Below are 22,946 nucleotides of genomic sequence, written 5' to 3'. Positions count from 1 at the left end.
TATTTGACGAATTTAAAGGTTTATGAATCATCCAGACCGTGTGGTGTCGCTATAGTTTAACCTTTTGGATTTGGTGTTAAAACTCAAACTGGATGGGACGCAAAGATGCCTTCGTTCGGTTAGAAGCGGACTTCACAATAAATCCCACCGCCTGAAACAAGTAAGCTCAAGTGTGCGTTTCTCTCTTGTCCTCTGTCACCGAGTTAAAAAAGCTACGTTTAATGATTATATAGTAAGTTACTTCGAGATGAACACGTGGGAGCAGTGTTTGCAAACAGTGTTTTTGTGGTGAAAAAGAATTCAGGCTCATTTGTATTTGCAGAGGGCTTACAATTGTGAGGAGGCTTGTGCCTATTTCCAGCGGTCATCAGCTGTATCCAGTTATATTAACAGAAAGTTGAATGGAAGGATAAAAGTGAGGTCGAAAAAAGGTGGTAAGCAATAGCGACAACCCCAACCTTAAGAGGGTTGTGAAGCAATTTCAATTTAATGACTATCATAGATCTTATGGCTGACAAATAACCATGCGAATTATATTGAAAAACTTGACTAAGTATATCAACAGATTTGTACAAAGTAAAGTTCTAGTGGCGATTACTGTCATCCTCTAGGTTTGCTTCAGCTTTGGCTTTCCTTAGGGTTGATCAGCTTCAGATTCAAACACTGGCTCAGACATGTAAAGCAGAGCCCATTCTACCTAAACACAACTCAGATGCTTCAGAATCTATGGTGAAATATGTCAAAAGTCTGCCTGGAGCTGATGTTTGCTGACAGTTAGCTGATCAGTTTAGCTTTCGTGACACTTATGATGTCACTGATCCAAATACACCCAAGGAAGGATTTGCTGTGTTTTCTTCGGTACGCTTTTTAAAAGCTTTTTTGTGAAACCTGAGAGTGGAAATCCATTCTTCTGGATCTTCTTTCATTATCAAAGAAGTCACGTGAGGTTAATTTGCTGTTATCTGATTGTCCTACAGCTCTGGTGAGACGTCCGCATGAGGTGATGTTGCATTTGTCACTCTGTCCTCTCAAGAGGACGTTTTTCTCTCTGCGATGGAGGTGTCTAAGGTCCTTCTACTCCACCACACCTTGCTCACTGCAGGGCGAGGACTCGACGGAGACCCGCATGAACCCCCTTAACATCCAGATGCTTTCCAGAAACCTCCATGAGCAAATCTTTCGTGGCATTGAGCCAGAGTACAGGGAGGAAGCTGTGGAGCGCAGCATAAGGCACTTGCAGAATCACAATCTGTGGGGGAAGGAAACCTCACTGCTGCCTGATGTCAACATTAAGCTTCCGCGGATGTATGGGAAAAACATAGATGATCACTTTCGCATCTTGGCTGAGAAGCAGAGCATTCCCTACCTTGAGGCCGCCTCAAAGCTGCAGCAGGCCGACCTCCCACCCATGCCTCAGGAATGGAGCTGGGAGGTGGGCTGGACCCGCTATGGGCCTGGCGGGGAAAGTCAGAAAGTGGATTTCCCAGATGAGTCTGCACTAGTGTTTGATGTGGAGGTGTGCATAACGGAGGGGCAGTGCCCTACTCTGGCTGTCGCTCTTTCTCCTACCAACTGGTGAGAAACAAATATCAATATAAAACATGTAAAAATGGGAAAACCATTGTGGTTATTTTGCCTTGTAAAAGAGTTCATGACACACATTTTGTCACATTCCCACCACAACCTTCAGTGTATTAAACGGAGATTTTATGTGATAGACCAGCACAAACAAACTTATAACTATGAAGCTGACAGAAAAGAAATCATAGTTTTCAATCGTTTTTATTTTTATTTTTTACAAATAACTATTTTGAAATGTGACTTGCTTATGCAATATGTGGTATGTTGATGTATTCAGTCTCATAGTCAATACCTTGAAGACTCACCTGCCCTAAACCTTCTCTACTACATCATTTCCTACCTGTCTGCTGGGTTCCTTGATCCTCATGATGCCGTTTGTTCTCTAACAAACCTTTTCAAATATATTTGAAAACTATTCTCCTTCCACTTCAGAATTATTCACTACTTTATCTTTGTCAGTCATATAAATTCAAATAAAATACATTGAAGTTTTTAGTCATAGCATGATAAATTGTGAACAACTTAAAGCAGTGTGGATACTTTTGCAAGGCACTGTATGTGCTGAGAGTCTTAACTTCCTGCTATGATGCTTTGTCTTGTCAGGTACTCCTGGTGCAGTAAACGTCTAATTGAGGAGCGGTACTCTTGGTCAAACCAGCTCACTCTTGCAGACCTCATTCCCCTGGAGACACCGTTTAACTCTTCCCGCCCTCCAGGCGGTCAGTGGAAGGAGAGGCTCGTAGTGGGTCACAACGTTAGCTTTGATAGATCTTTCATCAAGGAGCAGTACCTTCTGAAGGTTAGGTTTGATGTTCTTTTGTATTTTTCTTTAATCTGTCACTTTATTATCAATTAAGACATCGCTTTTGTTGCATTCAGGGTCCAAATACACGCTTCATGGACACCATGAGTCTTCATATGGCCATCTCTGGGTTGACGGCCTTCCAGCGCACGCTGTGGATGGCCAACAAGCTGGGTAAGAAGAGGGGCCTTCAGGAGGTTAAGGAGCACATTAAGAAAACTGGACAGAAGAGGGAAGGCCCAATGGTTTGTGTTCTTTGTTTCACTCTAATTCACTTGTAAAACTTATAAATTGAATTTTGATCTTGTAAAGTTGTTTTCCGCATTAAAAAACTCCATGTTTTGTTGATAGATTGGCTCCTGGGCCTGGGTGGACATAAGCAGCATTAACAATCTAGCCGACGTCCATGCTCTATATGTGGGAGGGCCGCCACTGCAGAAAGAGGCCAGAAACATTTTTGTGAAAGGAACTATGCTTGATGTCAGGAACAACTTTCAGGTTAGAAATAAATACAAATTTTAATATTAACTGGAGTTATGGAGTTTTAATGTGCTTTTGCTGCCATCTACAGGAGCTAATGCAGTACTGTGCTTTGGATGTAGAGGCCACGCATCAGGTCTTCACAGAGCAGCTGCCCCTCTTCATGGAGAGGTTGGTAGACCCACAAACATAAACATCAGAAGTTGTGCAAAAGTATTTATGCCCCTTCAACTTGTATACATTTTGTCACATTGCTTTGGCTCACATTTCTGTAATTGGCCAACGAGGAGCAATGCACAATTGCAGAGTGGTGGAAAAATAAAAATCCGAGAAATTAATTGTGCCACTGTTTTCAGCTCCACTGAGTCAATACTTTGCAGAACTACATTTCCTTGCACTTCCAGCTGAAAGTGCATATCTAGAGCTGGATATTTTTGACCATTCTGTTCTGCAAAATCACTCAGGTTCAGTCAGACTGAATGGAGAGCGTCTGTGCTAGGGTTACTCTCTCTGTTGAAGTAAAGCATTCCAACAGCATGATGCTACCACTGCCATATTTCACTGATAGTATTGTGTGTTCAGTATGATGTGCAGAGTCAGTTTTCTGCCACACATAGTGGTTTGTGTGTTGGTTGTAAAGATCAGTTTTGGTCTGGTTCAACTAAACCAAATGTTGAAAATTGTGTATTTTTGTCCCTCAAATTATAGTTCAAATAAAATATATTAAAGTTTGGGGGTGCAATGCAGCAACATGTTGAAAAGTTTAAGTTCGTAAGGCAGTAAATTTGTAAGATTTATTATTAGATCAGAGGGCAGGACCAGATGACCTGTGCCTTGTATTGATTGTTTTTATTTGGTGTCCTTCTAGATGTTTTGGAGTGTATCATGATGTATTTAGTTTGAAGAGTCATCTTACGCTGCTGTTAAAAATTTAATCGTCTCCTCTGCATTTGGTAAGGTGTCCGCATCCAGTGACGTTTGCTGGGATGCTGGAGATGGGTGTCAGCTACCTTCCCGTCAACCAGAACTGGGACCGCTACCTGGAGGATTCCCAAGATGTTTACGAAGAGCTTGAGAGGGAGATGAAGAAGTCTCTGATGATTCTAGCTGACGATGCCTGTCAACTCCTGCAGGATGACAGGTCAGAGAGTAACTGATAAGGTCCCATGCTGCTGGCTGTCTTATAGCATTTTATTCTATTTCAGATTGTGTCTTAAGGTAATACTTCTGGATAAGCCACATGTTTACATTTCATCTACTCACCGGTTCCCTTTACTTCCTCCATTCTTAATAGCTGGGATCAGAAATAAAAAATAACCAAGCAATGCTTTCAAATATGAATATGATTTTTCTATGTAATTTTATGCAATATTTTAATTGAAATTCCAAAATAAAACTAGTAGTTTTGTTATAAGGTTGAAAGTTTTGTTATTCAGTTTTTGATGTTATTTTTGTACGTATGGAACATTCATGGTGGTTCCTCGTTTTCAAAATGAAACCAAATTTCAAATGGTTTCATTTAATATTTTCAAGCATCATTTAGCCCTCAGAGCATTAGACCAGTTTTATTTGGCTGGGCCCTTTGGGTTGTTAGGTTGATAACTCTCTATGCACTGCTGTTATGGATTAAAATATAAAAAAATTACATGGTTTATATTTTAAGGTACAAAGAAGACCCCTGGCTTTGGGATCTTGAGTGGGATGTTCAGGAGTTCAAGCAGAAGAAAGTCGCTGCTAGCAAGAAGAAAAACTCCAAAAAAGCAGCTGAAGCAAAGATTTCCACTCCCCTTCCAGACTGGGAAGATGGTATATCATTTCTTTTACATTTTTATTTTACTACTGCAAGTTTTTGAAGTTAATGACGATACAAAAAACTAAGGCAGCTGGTTATGTTTTTCAGACCCAGGCCCGCCATCCGAGGAGGAGATGGCAGGTCCTTGCTCTAGCAGGCTAGCTGTTGAGAAACTCAAGGAAACAGTGACTCGTCTTCCTAAGAGAAGGCAACATCTTCCTGGACATCCAGCGTAAGCTTATTCCAGAACACCACAGTCATCTATTACTGGACATTGCACTCTTTTCTTTCTGAAAACCTCTCCTTCTTCGACCTGATCTTCTCTAGGTGGTATCGTAAGCTGTGTGAGAAGATGTCAGAAGACAGCTGGTCGCCGGGAGCCAGCCTCATCAGCCTGCAGATGAGGCTGACGCCGAAACTGATGGGTCTGACGTGGGACGGCTTCCCCCTGCATTACACAGAGAAACACGGCTGGGGATATCTGGTTCCTGGACGGAGGGATAATCTGAATTCTGAGGAGGAAAATCATGAGTCTCTGTGTCCACACAGGTGCCTGACTTGGTGCTCTTCAAGTAAAAAGACTCGACACACATTCTAGAAGAGAAGGCCTTTTTTAAAGTTTGAGGATATGTAAGAGTATATGGTAAATGCAAAAGTCTGAATCGTCTGTACCAGATTATCTGCAAAGTGGACAGAGTGCAATGGAAAATAAGAAGTAAGGGAAATCTCCAATGTAGACTATGAAAGAGCAGAGCAGTCATTTCACTGGGTCTACCTGCAGTCATGGCCTAAATGTTGTTGACTAAGGTGTGCTGAAGCTCAGGGGAAAACATTTCATAACTTTGAAATAGTTGAATAGACTTTTCTTTTTTTAAAAGCAGAAATATTTACAGTATATCAACCTTCATTTTTGAGCTGTGTTCTTAACATGTTGCCTCCGTTTTTTTATCATGCTGGAAAAATGCATGAAGAATAGAAATGACTGCACAGGAAAATTTTCATTTTTTTGTGAAATTGTATTCTTAGTCATAATTATTCATCTTCCTCTAAGGATATTCTTTTAATTTATGTGTAAAACAAGAATATTCTGCAATGAGACTCATTGCCTACTATTGTGTTGATCATTTAACCTCAGCTTTAAACGTGTGTTTTCACAGAGCCATTGAAAGGATATATAAAGAACATTGTGAGCAGAACAGCAAGGAACAGCCTGAGTATCTAAACCCTTCAGATGAGCTTGTGTGGACCGACAGCACAGTTTGGACAAAGGTGCTTAACAAATAAAGAAATATAGTGATAATTTAAATATTTGTCCCCCAAGGAAGCACTAATATGATTGTTTTGCTCATTTTGGCTGCTGGTTCTTCAGTCAGTAGTGTTATGAGTAATTAATTGTGTCTACATTTTCTGTGATGACTTGTACTGACTGTGATATGTTTGTGTTTTTCTGCGCTTAAAGGTGGAGGAGTTAAGCGCCTTGGAACATTTCCCAGAAGAAAACGGAGCCAGACTGGTAAAAAATGAGAAAAAGTTAAAGACGGTCAGTATGGACCGATCAATTCTTTCTTGTTTTGGAGTTAGGCTTTTTGGCCTGTTGTGATTTTAACTGGGATTTATTCTATTCCATTCATTGTATCCTTCATCAGCAGTCCCACGATCCCTTTTCTCTCAGTGAGGAAAGTCACTGCCACTATCACCATGGAAACGGCCCCTACAATGACATAGATATTCCAGGTTGCTGGTTTTTTAAATTACCTCACAAGGTGAGCAACTTTAATTTCACTTTGGTGCCCTTAATGGCTCCATTGGGGGGGTTTTTTGTTTTTTTTTCACTCTGACTAATCTCTCCAACAGGACGGTAATCACAACAATGTAGGCAGTCCTTTTTCAAAGGACTTCTTGGCTAAAATGGAGGATGGTACGTTAAGAGCAGGAAGAGGTGAAACCAATGCAACACGAGCGCTGGAGATCAACAAGATGATGTCTTTCTGGAGGAACGCTCACAAACGGATAAGGTATCCATCTGTTGTTCGGATCACAGTCAGAACTGAACATGGGTTTAACTTGGTCTTTTGTCTCCTCAAAGTTCTCAGATGGTGCTGAGGCTAAGGAAAGGAGAACTTCCTCGTAATGTCAGCAGGTATGTATGGCGCTTTGCATTCCAGAAATAAAAACAAACTACTATGTGTCTAACTTTGGGTCTTCCTAAAGGCATAAGGACTATGATGAAGAGGGCCAGTATGGGGCCATCCTGCCTCAGGTCATCACAGCTGGGACTGTGACCCGCAGGGCTGTGGAGCCAACGTGGCTGACCGCCAGTAATGCTCGGGTAAGAAGATGAGCTGCAACAGAAAATCGGACAGTGCCTGCAAGAAGTTTACAAACATTTTAAAGATGATGCTTTTTCTCAGATGATTTTACAACATTCAGATTGTTGGGTTTCCTAGGGTTGAGATGTGGAAGCTTAATGTTATCCTGTTTCTTGATTGTATTGAATATGTTTGGGATCATTTTCCTGTGGGAATGCTGCATTACTTCCATCTGATTCAAACTGTTTCATTTGGAGAAAATAAATAAATGAAAAATTTGGATGAGACTTCTAAATCATATTACCAGCTGTTGAGCATGGTGGTGGCCATATTATGTTTTAGTTTATATTATATGTCTGTTTGAAGAGTGTAAAATCATCAATTTACTAGTCAGTTTTAGACTAAATGACATTATATTTAAAATCTGCTTTTGTTTCCTCCTCAGAGGGACCGAGTAGGCAGTGAAATGAAAGCCATGGTTCAGGTACCACCTGGATATCACCTGGTTGGAGCAGACGTAGACTCTCAGGAGCTTTGGATTGCTGCTGTACTCGGAGAAGCTCACTTTGCTGGCATGCATGGTAAAATGAATCCCTATAAAGTTAGGCTGCATTACTAAAAAAAAAAATGCTGTCTGTTTTTTTTCTTGTTTTGTTTATTTTTCACTTGTAATCTCGCCTGAATATATGTGGTCTAGGTTGCACAGCATTTGGCTGGATGACCCTTCAAGGAAAGAAAAGTCAGGGGACAGACCTGCACAGCAGGACCGCAGACGCTGTGGGCATCAGCAGAGAACACGCTAAGGTGTTCAACTACGGGCGGATATACGGGGCAGGACAGCCATTCGCAGAGAGGCTGCTGATGCAGTTCAACCACCGCCTCAATCAGACGGAAGCTGCCAGTAAGGCCAGGCAGATGTATGCTTTAACCAAGGGTGTACGCAGGTGAGCTCAGCAACGTGAATGGAGAAGGTTTCAGCTGGAAGTAGTTGGAGGCGATTGCTGTTTATATATTTTTCATGTCAGATACCATCTATCGGAGGAGGGCGAGTGGCTCGTCAATGAGCTGGGTATAGATGTGCAAAGGGAGGAGAATGGAAGCGTCTCATTGGAGGAGCTGCGGAGGATCAGTAGACTTGCATCGCAGAGGTAACAGAGCGAGTCCAACCAAGTTCAGGAGCTTTCCATATTCCATCTCTGGATGCCGTTGCCTCTTATCTTCCATGTGTGTGTTTGCCGTAACGTCTCAGCTCCCGGCGAAAGAAGTGGGATATTGTGGCCAAACGCGTCTGGGCCGGAGGCACGGAGTCGGACATGTTCAATAAGTTGGAGAGTGTAGCTCATTCAGCGCAGCCGGCCACTCCTGTTCTAGGCTGCAGGATCAGCAGAGCTCTGGAGCCCAAGGCGGTAAAAGATGAGGTGAGACAATTAAAAAAAAAAAAAAATCAACTAACTTTATGTTCATTGTTAATCTAAATGGGCTGTCAAATAATGCTAAGTAAAAAAACACAGTTACAGGGCTGACTTATTCTGAATCACACAAAGTTAAAGGAATTCCAGCATATCTCCAAACTGGACAGATTCGACCTCGCTTTCATTTTTTTCTTCCCTGAAAATGTAAAACGTGCCACCACATTCTCAAATATTCATTGGTTTATTTTTAAAAAAAATAACATTAGCCAACCACTCATGTGTTAAGATTGCTAAATCCTTCATTATTTAGTACGACTGTACAAAAAGCTTCTATTTGCCATAGATTGTTATTTTTTAGGACCACAGGTGACATCACACTGCGTTTTCAGATACTAGTGGAACCTTGTTCAACTGTGACCAAAGAATCACAAAGATAATATTTTAGTCTTTTATATTAGCTACTAGCAAAGTCAACAGTAATTTTTAGTCTGTGTATTCTCTGTACAATATGTGGATCCTTACCTCTAACTCTGAAGCTGCCAGTATTTCTTAATGCATCTTTTACAATCATAGCTTTTCATAAGGAGCCTTCTGTTATAGTCTATCGCCCTCTTGTGGTCATCTGAATTAACAGCAGACATGCCGCTGTTAAAAATGCAATTTTTAAGATCCTTAAAGCTTCGTCTCACTGATGGTGATTGTAGCTGACTCTTTATTTATTCAGTAATATCTTCCATACTGCAGAGGCCTATATATGCTGCATTGACTGATCCAGCATTAAATCAACTTTAGTCTGAGGCTGATTTCTCAGCACACCCCTTATTCTCATCTAAATCCTAATTTGATTTTCCAGTTTATCACTAGCAGAGTGAACTGGGCGGTCCAGAGCTCCGCGGTGGACTATCTGCACCTGATGCTGGTGGCCATGAAGTGGCTCTTCGAGGAATACAACATCGACGGGCGTTTCTGCATCAGCATCCACGACGAAGTGCGTTACCTCGTCCGCAGCGAAGATCGTTACAGAGCAGCGCTGGCGCTGCAGATCACAAACCTGCTGACAAGGTCATTGTGCAAAACACTTCTGACTAACTCTATTATTGCTCCAGTTTATTTATTAATCATAGCTTTTTTTTTTAATTACAGGTGTATGTTTGCCCATGCGTTAGGCATGCAGGACCTTCCACAGTCGGTGGCGTTCTTCAGTGCGGTTGACATTGACCAATGTCTGAGGAAGGAAGTTACTATGGACTGTGTGACTCCTTCCAACCCCACTGGTATGGAGAGGCAATACGGTATTCCACCTGGTGAGCTCTGGTCCTTTTTCTTTAATTGCCAACATTTTGTTCAGTAAAGAATGTTTTTAATACATCCACAGTACAGAAAAGACAAGAGGAAGTCTGAAATGTAACAGGAACTATTTATTTTGCCAAAAGGATCCAGAATAAAACTCTAGCCGCTTAGCGGTTTGGAGTTGTATTCCCAACTCTTATCTTATTTGCACTGAAAGATTTTTCTGGGACAGAACAGAATTAATTTTGATTCAATTAGTTTCCTTAAACAATTTTCACCAGTAATGGTAAATAAAACATGCAATATCAAAAGAAAACCTGAGGGAAAAAAATGTGTCTGCATCCTAATCTTTCCCTGAACGTAGTGTGTCTAAACTGAAAACTGTTCTCCATTACACCTACACCATCTTCTACTCAAAACAAGCAGTTTATCGGGAAATTCAACAAAAGAAGCTAAGTTGTTGAAAAATGTTTCAATTATGAAAAATAGGAAGAAACTAATTCCTATTTTAATTAAATAAAACTGTTCACTTCATATTTAATAGATGCTTCTTTTAATAAATTGACATAAATATAACAGATTATTAAACAAAGTGCAAAACTTTCCACAGGTGAGGCCCTGGACATGAACCAAATCCTCAGCACCACCAAAGGCTCTCTGAGCAAAGGCAGGTAGCCGTTTCCTGCTGACCAGTGTGACCAGCAGGTTTATGATGTGGAGGAAAGGAGTCGTTTCCAGCTCACTGTTTTCTCTTCTTCCGCTTGGGCTCCTGGGTCTCCTCTGCGTCCTGCGACTCCTGAGTCTGAGAAATAAGAAAGATGAACCACATTTGACAGACCGCTCTCTTGAAAACTAAAATCACAAGAACTTTTTAGGTTTTTGTTACATCAGGAATACATCTATTTGAGACATCCTGTGAAGTTTTCACCAACCTCCCTGGTTTCCTCCTGCTCCTGCAGGGCCGCATCCAAGGTGGCAGCGTTGATGCGGAAATCTCTCGAAGTGCTCAGCTTCATGTACTGCATCAGGTTGACCTGGAAAAATGTGCGCAAATCATAAGACAATGGTTGAATCCCAATTTACACACCAGTTTCTTGTTAAATATTTATGTATTTTGTTTATTAAACTGGTTTAAACAGACCTTTGATTTCTTTGAGAGAGTGATGAGGTACTTCTCATACTGTTCAATGCTGAAGATCAGGTTGGGGATGGCCGTTGTCTCACGGAGAAGCTTTGCCTGTCAAGAGAAAAGTAAATATTCAAAATCAACAACAAGTGGAGCTATAAGAAAGCTTGTGAACTAATCATTGCAAAGTTGATCTCATTAATTCAAAATCCGTATCCTCTAGCGGCCTTCAGCTCGTCTACATTGCTGGGTCTGCGGTCTCTAAACTTCCTGTTTAAAATCTTCCACAGATTTTCTTTGAGTTTTGATCAGGCATATTATCTGGCTAACCAAGTGCAGTGATACCCGGGTCCTTGAGAGTTAGTTTCAACAGCAGTTCTGTTTATCTTTACAAAACTCTTGAATTTGCTTCACATTTGTCTCTGTTGCTTTTGCGTCATTTTTTAAAATCAACTTTACATTCACATTCTCAGCCACGTCGGGTTTAGCGATTCATTTCTACGCGGTTAAAGTCCTTACCGACGCAGCGGCGTTCACCTCAGTCCTTTTCTTCTTCTTCTTGTCATCGCCAGGGTTGGATTCTCCACTCTAACCAAGAAAAAGAAAAGAAAAGAAAAACTTCAATGCTTCCTGTGAAGGATGAGGCTGCCTTTTATGCCAATAATACCAAACTGATTGTGACTATACCTGGGCGTAAGTGATGAAGGAGTAGCACTGCGGGGTCAGGTGGGAACCAGATAGTTTCACCTGCATAGAAGAAGCATTAAATTAAAAACTCAGAGGAAATTAAAACCAAATAGTAAAACTTCAGACCTACCAGTTTCTCAAATCTGTTTGGCAGTGACCCGTGCTGGCTGGCACACACCTGGATGTACTACAGTGTAGATTTAACAGACAAGGAAAAGTCACACCAGGATACTGACAGTCATTGAAATGATCAACCGGACAGATACGCACGTATTTGACCAGGGTGGTGAGGGTGGTGTAAGTACGACTCAGCTCTCTCAGCAGTGTTATGGTGCAGTTTCCGGGAAGAAGAGCCGCCTGGACCAGCTCGTTTAAAGCGGTCAGTAGAGTTCCCAGCTGCAGGGTCACCGCCTTCTCAACGGGGTCCTGCTGGCCTGCAGTCTGGGAGGCGTCGGCTGCAACCAGAGAAGTTCAGGCTCCATTCACTGTCTGCAGGGTGGATTAATAATCCAACTAAGCGTCTTTGGAAAAGGGGATCGTACCAGAGCCAGATTTCTCAGAAGCTGTTTGACTTTTCTTCCTGGCAATCAGCCAGTCCACTTCATCCAGCACTCTGTCAACTTGAGTCAGGACGAGCAGCTGGGGAGAGATTTAAAAGTCAAAAAGAGAGAGATGGCTTAGAGGTACTGGGGGAGGAATTTCACAATATATCCAAAACCTGCAGCTGGAAAACGATACGTACTGCTGCTGTTGTTGCTGTTTTCATGTTAACAATGGCAAAATGACACTGCTTCTCCACTTCTACATCCTGATTGGAGAAAAAAAAAGCAGGGTTGATTAAAAAACAAATACGGTTATAACTGTTCGCTGTATTGTTTGACTGGTGGAGCGCCCTCCACATTTATTGGCACCTTCCTCTGGAAAATGTGGAACATAATCTTTTGCTTTAAAAAATAATCTTTCCCACAATTCTTGGCACCCACACTGTTGCCGTTTTGCTCTTCATTTTGACTGTTCCTCGACATTTATGACATGATTTAGGGTTGGAGCAAAAGGGATCTTTGGCTACATCTCCAAGAACTCTGTCTGGAGACCATCCAGATCTGTAGACGATCTCTTATGCTTCACACCTTATGAGGTTTCTGTAGGATTTAGGTCATTGTGGCAGGTGGAAAAGAAATAAACCATTAAAACTTCAGAAGAAATCTCTTGTAGTTCAAATTCCAAGATGAATTTCTCTGTTCTTGTGGCTTCAGTCGTATCTAACCAAACAAAATGTTCCAGTTAAAGTCCCAGGAGAGTCTTATTAAGCATTAAAAATGCTTTCCTGGCATCACCTCTAAAAAACAAACTGTTTTTATGAGGTGTTGGTGACCCATGAGCATCCGTCTGCTACCTCCATCACGTCCTACTCACTGTGCGTGGAGCTGGAAACTTGGTCGTTGCTCCACAGCCGTCTTATTCAAGTTGTTATTCCCCGGAGACATGCATTGCCGATTTACTTTAACAATTAAATATAAAATATTCTATAGCTTATTTTTAAAGAAGGTATTTATAAAACAGTGAGTAAATGTTAGGAAAATGTAAAAAATTGCTGGTGCCATTAAAAGAAAAATTTTTTAAGGGACAACATTCAACAAGGGATGAACATTAGAGTGGATTTTGCTGTGAGATGGGAACGAAAATCACAATAAAAAAATGCATAAAATAGGTTAACAATCCTGGATGTATTTTCTAAAATCTACAGGAAAAAAGACCATCTTGCTTATGAAGTAAACTCAGAAGTTTTAGAACATTCCTCATCACATCTTACAACACAAGGAGCGTTAACGCAAAATTTACACCCACTGGGTGACATGATGCTGTGGTCTCTGATAGAGCACTGAAAGGAAACTACACAGTTCGAAAGCCTTAAATTTTATAATACATCACCCAGTTTTACACTTAAAACTGCTCTAAAGAACATCCACACCCTGAAAAAGTGTCGCAGCATCCATCACCTGATCAATGTCTCCCAACTGGCTGTGAATGTCTTGACAAAGCTCCAGCAACAGACTCGCTGGAGTCTTGTAGAGGACCTGCAGGCTGAAGAGCAGTGACAGAAGCCCTTTACAGAACGCAGAGTCCTCTAAAATAACCAAAAAAAAAAAAAAAAGAGAGTTAACTTCCAGATCAGTTTCTGTGCACTCAACAAGCTCCCAGATAAAAGCCACTGACCAAAACTAGTTTCTTTGCAGATTTTCACAGTCCAGGTGATCATCTGAACAAACTGTAAATTTAAAGTAGATCATTTTGATAAAAGACTCCCCACTTAGTGAGATGGTGTCCACGTAACGAAGCACCTTGCCTGTTTAGAAGAGGGCTTTAGCTGACGTGTGAGCACGGTCAAAATGCCGACCAGCACCTGAGCTTCTCGGCTGTTGAAGTCCTCCTCGCCTCCACTCAACTGAGTGAACAGCGCCCTCTGTCAATAAGCAACAAAAATAATAAAAATTTGCACATAAACATATCAGTGGCACAAATAACAGTAAAGGAAGAGGAATTTTCAGGCCTCTACCTGAAACTGTCTGATGTAAAAGTAGTTCATCTCCGCAACATCGTCCTGCTCAGCTTCATCTTCAACATCTAGAAGAGATTTAAATATGAACGAATGCTACTTTTTCACAGTTGTGACCTTCAGGACGTTTGCAGTGCATCTCTAACCCATGGCAGAAAGCAGCTGGGCCATCTTCTCTGGGTAGCGCTGCTGGCAGGTTGTGAAGATCCTGAGCAGACCGTCCAGACAAAGCTGGGACAAGCTGCAGCGCTTCTCCTTCTTCCCCACCTCCTCCACCGCGCGCGGGATGTTGGTGTAGCGCCACATCAGGACGCTGCGAGACAGACAGAGATCACTCGTCATCTGCAGCTGTCCCAGCAGGGAGGAGTAAAACTACAAACAGCAAAAGAAACCAAAAGTCAAAATCAAAAGGCTCTTAAAGACGTAGGGATGTTAAACCTTGTCATGTCACAGAGGAAGCGGAAAGTCCTATCTGAATGCTGTCCATCTGGACCGTCCGTGTGTCCGGTGTCCTCCAGCTGCTGGATCTTCTGAACCGCGACGCTCAAAGCGTAACGCAGAAACTCCCCGCTTGAACGCAACACGGACAGAGCCTCCTCTCTGCTTTGACTGTTATCTCTGGAAAAGGAGAACATTCGGTTGGTTGAAAGTTGCAGGTCAGTGATAGCAATGATCATTTTATTAGTTTGTCTTGTGATACCTACAAACTCAACAATTATTGCCACTAATGTCAGATGTTAAATTAATAATAAAATAGCAGCCTAATCGCACACACAAAAAAATTTAACAGTTGTTCTTGGAGATTTTTCTTTATTTTGAATAATTTACCACTTTATTGTAAGAAAGGTTTAAAAACTTTTGTTTCATATCCAGCCTTGTGTGTTCCAACTTTGGGCAAGTAGCTATTTCTTGCAGCACATCTACTGAACTTGAATGGCATGTTTTATCATGTGTCCCATTTTGAAGAGTAGCTAAAGGAAATCTGAGAATTGTGAAACAGCTTAACAGCTCAGATTCATTTAAATATTTGTTAAAAACTAGAATAATCGTTGTTATTTTTGTCACATTTTTGTATTTACTTATGTTATTCTTCATCTTATCCATTTGACTAAAATGTGGTTAAGTTTTGTTGTTTTTCAATGGGAATCTTCTCCAGGGAAAGATTACAAATTAAAAGTTTGTAAACGCTCAGATCAGCTAAAACAATAAAAGTATAAAACTTAAAAATATATATATATATTTACTAATATTTTATTTTGAAGTACTTGTTAGGAGTGCTAACAGTCTGTAAAGAATTTATGTATGTTTACGTATTTTGTCTCCAATGAATACATTAAAGGTGTGTCTATATATCTTAGGCAGAGCTCAGGTAGTATTTAGTTTAGTGTAATATTATTATGTTTTGTCCCTGCTCAAATAAATTTAAGATTCAATACATTAGTTTGAAAGCTTTTAATACAGCTTTACTAACGGTTTCATTAATAACAGAGTGCTGAAAAGCCATTTATGAAACAGTAACACTAAACGATTATGAGTTATGCTCTGTGTGTGGAAACCTGAGAGATTTCACCTGAAGAGGACGGTGATGAGAGTTGACACGAAGCCCAAGGAGAGCAAACTGCGAGGCGTTTTGTGTGACGGCCCTCGACCTTTCCCAGATTTCTCCTTCAGGATCTCAGACAGTTTGTGGTGGCGGTGGAAGAGTTCGAGAAGCTCCTCAAAGCGCGTTTTACTGCAAGACAGAGGCAACAGTTTAGCATCTGCACTTCGTTTTATTCCAACTACATCACTGTACGGCAAGTGGATTCTTTATATTGAGAAATTTAAATAAAACTGTTTACATTTGAGCTCAAATTTAAATAAAACTGTTGACTTGAGTTTTTGAGAAGTTTTTGATCCCAGTTTGTTACACAAGTGATTTTATAGATTGCCAGAGTTTAACACCACATACAGTCAGCTTCATTATGACTATTTACTTTCAAATAAAGAATCACTAGCTATACACATTTTTTAACAAGCAGTGGACAGCGAGACAAGAATATTTCTAACAGAACTGCTTAAACATACAGCAAGAAAGCTTGTGAAATAAACATATAAGACTTTACTAAATTAAATTTAAGCCCAAGTAGAGAAAAGAGGGATTAGAGCTTGCAGGAACCCTGACAAATAGTTGATAGTTACTTGTAGTTTGCGCTGATGAAGTTGTACTCCATCAGGACCTCGTAGAGGCCCATCATCAGCACAGCGTAGATGTTATTCTTCACTCCAACGCTGGAGCCCAGAGAAAACTCTGCCGATTTGTCCTGATGGATGTAGACAACGCACGGATTCAAAAAGTGCTTTGACGTCACAAGTTAATCATAAAACACTAAAATGGATGGAGACACACAACTATAAAAGCAAAGGCTTGCTGTTGTATAAATGGATCCATCCCAAAGCTACGCTTTCTAGTAAAATTACTAACTAAATGCTTTTTAATTGAAAGGATATGTTGTTATTAGAGGGGGAAAAAAGTTCTCCATTTAATACCAGTTCAAAATCCTCCAGTTCACATTTGATCATGCGCCTTGTCATGCTCTCCAAGATTGTCTGTAATTCAGATTTGTATCCCTCATCATTTTCCTCATCATCGCTGTCATCCGCGTTGAGGTTTGCAGCTTGGTGTGTGTTCTGCAGCCACGTCAGGCAGTGAACAGTACAGCTTACTAGATGTGCCTGAAAAGCAACGGAAAGTGCCTTAGAGGACTCATCAACAAAAGCAAGACGTGGCGGCGAAACGTGACAAATACAGTCGGCTACCAGCGGCTCTTGCAGGTAGACTTGGTCGCCGTGAGCAGTGATGCACGGCTCCAGTTTGACAGGAGGAAGCAGGTCCTGTTCCGGCTCATAGTATCGCCTCACCTGAGGACGCAAATACTTAATATTCACATTTTAATAAAAAAAAACACACACAAAGAGCCATCCAAATATACTGGTACCGTAACCTTAATATCTCACACTTAAGAAAAATTTCAACTTTTACTTTGAGTAAATTTACTTTGTGAAAGAGGAAACACGTTAAATACTTGGCTCTTCCTAATAATTTTCTTCCTGTGTAATAAATGTAATTAAAAAAGTAATTGGTTACACTTTATTTGAAGGGATGTGCATAAGACTGACATGATACTGTCATAAACATCACATAACCGCCGCCATGAACATGAAGGAGTCTTTATGAATGATTAGGACTGTTGTCATGAAGCGTCAATCAGCAAGTAATGACACTTTTAATGCAAAGTTTACTCTTAATAATGGATTTTTAATGTAAGTTTTAATGCAACATTGCATAAAAATGTAATTATTTACCATATAACACTAAGCTGACATTTTTATTATTTACTGAGTGACACTTCATGAAAAGTCAGAAACATTCATGAAGACTCCTTCATGTTCATAACAGGTGTTATGTCATGTTTATGACGGTGCCATGTCAGTCTTATGCACACCATAAAGTGTTACCAATTTTTTTTTCTAAATGTTTACTTTTTTATGTTAATAAAATATCAAATTGTGATCAATGACTTCCCATTTCCCAGAGGAACAAATGTGATGCAACACAAATCACATTTCCTTTATCTCCTCTGACAAAATTGTCATGTTTATAATTTTTAAAATAAATCTCTATTATACCCATGTTTAGGTGCTGCTCGGCTTTATTTTGTAAAAGAGGGTGTAGCACAAACCTGTGAGAGGAGGGTCTGCATGATGGAGCTCGCAAGTTGAGAGTTGCGGCGGAGAACGTCATAGAAACCCTGAAAATAAGAAAAAAACTGGATCCCTCAATCCTTCAACAAGCCTTTCAAAGAGCAAAAGTTAAACAAACTGAAACATTTGGAAATTTTTCACAGGTTTTTAGGAAATAATAACCTAAAAAAACAAAACAAAACATGACATCAAAAGATGTCTACCTCATAGAGCATGAGGCGCACATCGGCCTGCTGGCCCAGGCAGCGGCGCAGGCTGCTGAGAATCTCCAGGCAGAAAGCTTCATTGGCAGCAGAATTATAGCGAGAGTGAACGTCCACTTGGACCTACATGATAGTTTTAAAAGGACTGTAAACACCCCACAAACAAGCGGTCTGTGTCTGTGAGTAGAGATGTTGGATCAATACCTGGCTGGAGGAGACAGCCTGGCTGCTCTGACTGGAAGCCAAGCTGCCCAAAACCTTAAAGTTTTTCAGCAACAGCAAAAAGCCTGTCACTGCAGACTTCCTGCCATCCAGCTGGCTGGTGGAGGGTCATAGAAAGGGAAAAACAGTATAAGGAGGGATTTCATTTCTCTATCGGATGCAACAGATTAACAGCAAAGCTGCTCATACCTGGAAAACATGGCCTTGCGAAGCACCAAAATTAAAGAATCTTTCAGAGACATGCTGACTTTGAGCAGAGGCTGGAAAAGAAAACAGAAATAAATGGTTTAACTGCACAAAGCTTTACATCTTCGACGTGGATCTGTGTTTAGGTACCTGGACAGCTTTCAGAAAACCCTGAACGGTCCCCAGAGGCAGATAGGTCAGGTGGTCGAATGTCTCCGTCACCTTGGAGGAGGACTCCAGGAGGATCATGGGAGCAGAGATCACAATGTCAGAGAAAAGGTCTGAAAAGTCAAAACATTCAAAACTGTGTTAGTTACAGGCATCCAGCCAAGTTTGAGGAACAACTTCAACTACATCCAAGGTGCACAGAGAGGGACAAAAATCTGCTAATGTAAGGATTAATTTTCTGCTAATATGTTTAGTTTCTCCGTCTTCAGGTGAAACTGGAGTCATCACTAAATCTAAACGCCAATGTAACTATTGGAAACGTTTATTACCCAAGTAATGACTGACAGGTGAGGCAGTCTTTGTGACCAGACGATTCAGGACCTGCTCTAGTATCTCGCCTCTGATTGGCTCATGCATCTGTTGTAGACGGACACAGGTCAGTGAGAAAGTAAAGAAACATTTTAGTCAATTCAGTTACGACACAATTACAGCAAAAGGTTTGTCACAGTTGATGCCAAATTCAATATATTTTATGTGACAGACCAACACAGAGTAGCAGAAACAGAAGAGAAAAGATGGAGGGTTGTGATTGTATGCAGCCCCACTTACTCTGGTTCCCATAAATAAAATGGAGCACAAACAGTTTTCCTCTTAGTTCACCTACCATCATAGATTAGATGATAGAACATCTTGGGCTTTAAACATCTCCTAGATCACTTTTCAATCAATTATCTAAAAATGGAAAGAGTAAAGCTACAAAGACATGTCCGTCCAACTGAACTAAATCCTTTTCCTCCTGACTATGTCCTGCTTTCTGTTGGTGTATCACATAAAATCCCAATAGGGAACAATTAAAGTTTGCTGACAGAATGTGAACAAATTCAAAAGGTATTAAAACTTATTTTTTGCTCGACACTGCTGAAGCCTAAAAGTAAACCTTACTGTACCTTAAAGCCCTGAAGGAGCATCTGTCCTCCCAGCTTGCAGGCCTGCTGAGACGGGGTCCGGGCCGCAGTAACAGGCCCCTCTGTGGACTTGCCGAACGGTCCAGGTTTGGGTCCAAATGTGTCCATAAGAAAGAACCCAAGCTGCACCAATCCCTGAGTGACATGATCCCATCCAAATACACTGCACAGAAGCAGAGTTCAGTTAAGTTCAGACATTAATAAAAGCAAATCTGAAGACTTCAGGTGGAAGAAAAGATGCTTCCTCACCTGTTCTTCACTGTGTCCAGGATCATCTTCGCCACACTGCAGTGAGCCGGCAGGAGGTTCTGGAGAAACTTCGAACCTTGTTGAAGCTGCTCATCCTTGTAGCTCTTAATCACCGCCCCTTTCAAAAGGTCAAACACCTATCAGCAAAAAAAAATAAACTAAAATAAAATACATTTAACACAGATTTTAATCTGAAAAAATCTGAAGCTGTTCCCACCTGCTCCTCATATCGCTGGATGCGTGCTACTGAGAGCAACAGGGCGACGCTGAAAGGACACAAGTCCCCGTACGATGTCTGCAGAAACACGAACAAATCTCCAGCACAGCTGACACAACATGTTTGATCAAAATGTTGAAAATAAACATGAAAAGCAAATAGCAAAAAATGTAACCTTAAAGCTTTTGAGGAGCTCCCTCCCGAGCTCATTATCCAGTCTAATAGCAAAGACTATGTGGAGAATAACGGTTCCCTCCACGTGCCTCAACTGGTCCTGTGGAATAGTCTGAACCTCCAGATGCAAGTTCCTAAGAACAAGGATTAAAATATTTAGAATGAGTGAATACTGCATTTACGGAGAGTAGAGAGTGAATCCAGGCAGGAAAAAACTCGCTCACACTCCGTCCTTCTGCTCTTCTTCCTGCCGATCGTCCTGGTCCCTAAAGTAACCGACGATTCCGTCCAGGATCGGTTTCTTACAGCCCTAATTAAAGAATAAAAAAAATAACATTTATTTAGAAGTGGGCAACTCATGTAGATGTATTACTTTCGAAAGCAAAACTTATAACTAACCCACCTTGGCCGATAATAGCAGCAGCTGATAAACCAGTGGCGGGACCTCCTGCAGATCCATCTTGAAAAACATTCTGAGGACTTTGTCGACCAAAAACTGCAGCTCCTCTGCTGACAGCGGCACGTCCCTAGGATTAGGTAGGATGAAAAACTGCAATATCAGAGGAGAAAAAGATACTCTGTGCAACAAGAGATCTGTTACATTGGTTTAATATGATTTTCATCAGCTTAAGAAATGCCACTGAAAGGTTGCTTACCTGAACATAGTTGTCAGGTGGATAACACACTGTGGATCCCATCTGCGTGAAAAGTAGGAAGGCAACCTATGAGCTCTTTAGATGTTACATAACTGGTGAAACGCGGTTGGCGTTAGATAAGAGCCAATACGTCTTTACCTGCTTGAGCAGAGGCTGTTAATCAGCTGCTTTTTGTACTCTTCACCACTGAGTTCCCCTGTAATTACAACAAGTCATGCTTTTGAAATGTATACCTCACATACAGTATGTGTTCTTTCAGAAAACTGACTAGCATTTACCTTTGCCATAAGACAAGGCTGCACACGCTGCGAGTGCAGTAAGGATCGTAGGAAACAGCTCCAGCGATTTCCCGCTGCCCATCTTCCCCACTTTGATGGCGTCGACGAACAGAGTAGCCAGTTTGGCGAGAGACGATCCTGACAGTGTGTGAGTCTGTGTTACAACCACAGAACAGAAAGACGTCACAACCACAAACTTCAACGGATTTTATTATTTTATTATGAAATAAACCGCCAAAAAGTAATGTATAATTGTGACGTGGAAGGAATTTTCCAACTTAATCTAGACACATCTCTAGATGTCTAGATAGCAACTTATCTCTGTGCTCAATTTCTCCACAACTTTCTCCCTGACCTGCCTGATGTGTTCCTTGTTCTTCGTGATGCTATTTATTCACCAAAGTTCTCCAATAAACCTCTGAGGCCTTCACAGAATAGCTGGGTTTATTCTGAACTTCAGCTACACACAGATAGTCTCTCTCTGTTAATTATTGAGGCGACTTCTGAAGATAGCTGAAGATACCACTTACAAATCACTTTAACCATCAACCAGGAAGAATTCAAAGGGATCAATTTTACAAGGCATAGAGGTAGAAATACCAAATAGGAGACTTTTTCCAATATTTTCTTCTCTCTTTTTTTTACCTCCAGCATCAGCAGACCAATGATATCAGCTGCCACCTCAGCCTGAAGATCCCCAGACTCACACAGAGGAATGAGATGCTCATACACCAGAAGCCTGCGATTCGCCCCTTCACTGGAACCAGGTGGAGATCCTACAGACAAGAAAGCTTTTCATACTGCATATAATGCTGCACAATTAACCACTTCAATATAGCTTTAAATGCGATTCAACTGAAGATAAGTCTCATTTTAAGCAGACTGCCTACCTTTAAGTATCCCTTTGAGCATGGCACCGGCCTTCTTACCCCTTAGTGCACTGTTGGTTAGTGCTGTAACAAGCTAGAAAAGCATTCAAGGTTAAAATAATACGAAAACAACGTGACATTATAACCAAATAAACCAAACCAAATAAATAAATAAATAATGAATCAATTCCACTTTGTAATTCGGCCTACCTGGTCATTTGTCAGGGACGACAGGTACTTCTGAAGCTCAACGGTGCTCTCTCCATCTGATAAAGAGACGATTTTATCCATTTCAGCCTTCATAATCCGTTCGAAGTGATGAACCTCACAAGGAAACTAAAAGTAGGTTAAAAACTCTGTTCGTTATAAGTCCCGGCAAGCCCAGTCCGCTTTTGAATCATTTATCTGCTGTTAAAAGTTGAAATTCTGCGGAAACTTGTGGAATGAATCTCTCCGTCGGTCTGAATACGAACTGACTTTGGCAACGATCTCATAATAACAACAAATTTCCCGCCACCGAACACTTCCTGTTTCAGTCCGAGGTTGCCATGTTTGATTTAAAAAAAATTATTTTTTTTTGCACAATTTACTATGCCTTCCTCGGGAAACCATGTCACTGAACAGGCAGGAGTTTATTTGATCACATCCAGCGGACAAAAAAATAACGCTAAAACACAAAATAACAAATCATATGATGGTTTCTTGTGCGTACATGTTTTCTTGGGCCATATTCATTTTATCACTCTAGAGGGCGCTGTTGCCTAAGTAACCACTTAAGCCTACCCTTAAAAGCAAGACGTAGCGGCCTAACGAGCCACATACAGGAGCCTCTTAATAAATGGGATTATCATGGAAAAGTTCATTTATTTTAGTAAAGATTACAGCAAATGGAAACGCCCCAAAAAGTGAGTTTCTTAAAAAGTAGAACATAATACCAATAAAAATGTTTTTAAATAGGTAAGTTATGGGGAGTTATGTC

At 40.9% G+C, this 22,946-nt stretch overlaps 2 protein-coding genes across 4 annotated transcripts; one reads left to right on the top strand and one right to left on the bottom strand.

Moving 5' to 3' along the window:
• Positions 1-72: 72 nt before the first annotated feature.
• polg (DNA polymerase gamma, catalytic subunit) lies at positions 73-10,359 on the top strand. 3 transcript variants are annotated; one of them, XM_023352570.1, is made up of 23 exons: positions 73-160; positions 978-1,575; positions 2,185-2,380; positions 2,461-2,628; positions 2,735-2,881; positions 2,955-3,034; positions 3,822-4,004; positions 4,527-4,669; positions 4,764-4,887; positions 4,983-5,204; positions 5,813-5,924; positions 6,115-6,168; positions 6,302-6,418; positions 6,510-6,670; positions 6,742-6,795; positions 6,867-6,984; positions 7,410-7,545; positions 7,662-7,908; positions 7,990-8,112; positions 8,214-8,382; positions 9,230-9,438; positions 9,520-9,680; positions 10,277-10,359. In XM_023352570.1, exons 2-23 carry the CDS (start codon positions 1,004-1,006, stop codon positions 10,339-10,341), a joined length of 3,561 nt encoding a protein of 1,186 aa, XP_023208338.1. In that variant the 5' UTR covers positions 73-160; positions 978-1,003; the 3' UTR covers positions 10,342-10,359. The 3 variants fall into 3 exon arrangements, with proteins under 3 accessions (XP_023208338.1, XP_023208329.1, XP_014325449.1); XM_023352561.1 differs by having other exon boundaries at positions 6,115-6,195; positions 6,305-6,418; XM_014469963.2 differs by having other exon boundaries at positions 6,115-6,195.
• fanci (Fanconi anemia complementation group I) lies at positions 10,257-22,500 on the bottom strand. Its single transcript, XM_005802246.3, has 37 exons — positions 22,178-22,500; positions 21,989-22,061; positions 21,744-21,874; positions 21,099-21,252; positions 20,959-21,016; positions 20,821-20,862; positions 20,568-20,691; positions 20,389-20,474; positions 20,166-20,298; positions 19,991-20,068; positions 19,774-19,910; positions 19,507-19,687; positions 18,889-18,976; positions 18,542-18,672; positions 18,395-18,465; positions 18,188-18,302; positions 17,984-18,106; positions 17,759-17,827; positions 16,836-16,937; positions 16,566-16,751; positions 16,218-16,339; positions 15,607-15,768; positions 14,475-14,654; positions 14,183-14,349; positions 14,037-14,104; positions 13,827-13,943; positions 13,697-13,748; positions 13,480-13,607; positions 12,222-12,287; positions 12,022-12,118; positions 11,750-11,934; positions 11,610-11,666; positions 11,480-11,539; positions 11,312-11,380; positions 10,808-10,903; positions 10,599-10,700; positions 10,257-10,468 (listed from the first exon to the last, which is right to left on the bottom strand). The coding sequence occupies exons 1-37, from the start codon at positions 22,268-22,270 to the stop codon at positions 10,406-10,408; spliced, it is 3,966 nt and encodes a 1,321-aa protein (XP_005802303.1). The 5' UTR covers positions 22,271-22,500; the 3' UTR covers positions 10,257-10,405.
• Between the last annotated feature and the right edge of the window lie 446 nt (positions 22,501-22,946).

This window comes from Xiphophorus maculatus, chromosome 2 (genome assembly GCF_002775205.1).
Source record: "Xiphophorus maculatus strain JP 163 A chromosome 2, X_maculatus-5.0-male, whole genome shotgun sequence".
NCBI lineage: Eukaryota > Metazoa > Chordata > Actinopteri > Cyprinodontiformes > Poeciliidae > Xiphophorus > Xiphophorus maculatus.
This window is presented reverse-complemented; position numbering and strand designations above follow the sequence as displayed.

Coding starts and splice junctions, on each gene's coding strand:
- fanci (XM_005802246.3), bottom strand. CDS start 22,270: ATGAAGGCTGAAATGGATAAAATCGTCTCTTTATCAGATGGAGAGAGC. Junction 16,752..16,835: donor TCTACCTGCAAGAGCCGCTG/GTAGCCGACTGT, acceptor GTTGCTTTTCAG/GCACATCTAGTAAGCTGTAC. Junction 11,381..11,479: donor CCTTCATCACTTACGCCCAG/GTATAGTCACAA, acceptor TTTCTTGGTTAG/AGTGGAGAATCCAACCCTGG.
- polg (XM_014469963.2), top strand. CDS start 1,004: ATGTTGCATTTGTCACTCTGTCCTCTCAAGAGGACGTTTTTCTCTCTG. Junction 4,888..4,982: donor CATCTTCCTGGACATCCAGC/GTAAGCTTATTC, acceptor GATCTTCTCTAG/GTGGTATCGTAAGCTGTGTG. Junction 5,205..5,812: donor GAGTCTCTGTGTCCACACAG/GTGCCTGACTTG, acceptor GTGTTTTCACAG/AGCCATTGAAAGGATATATA.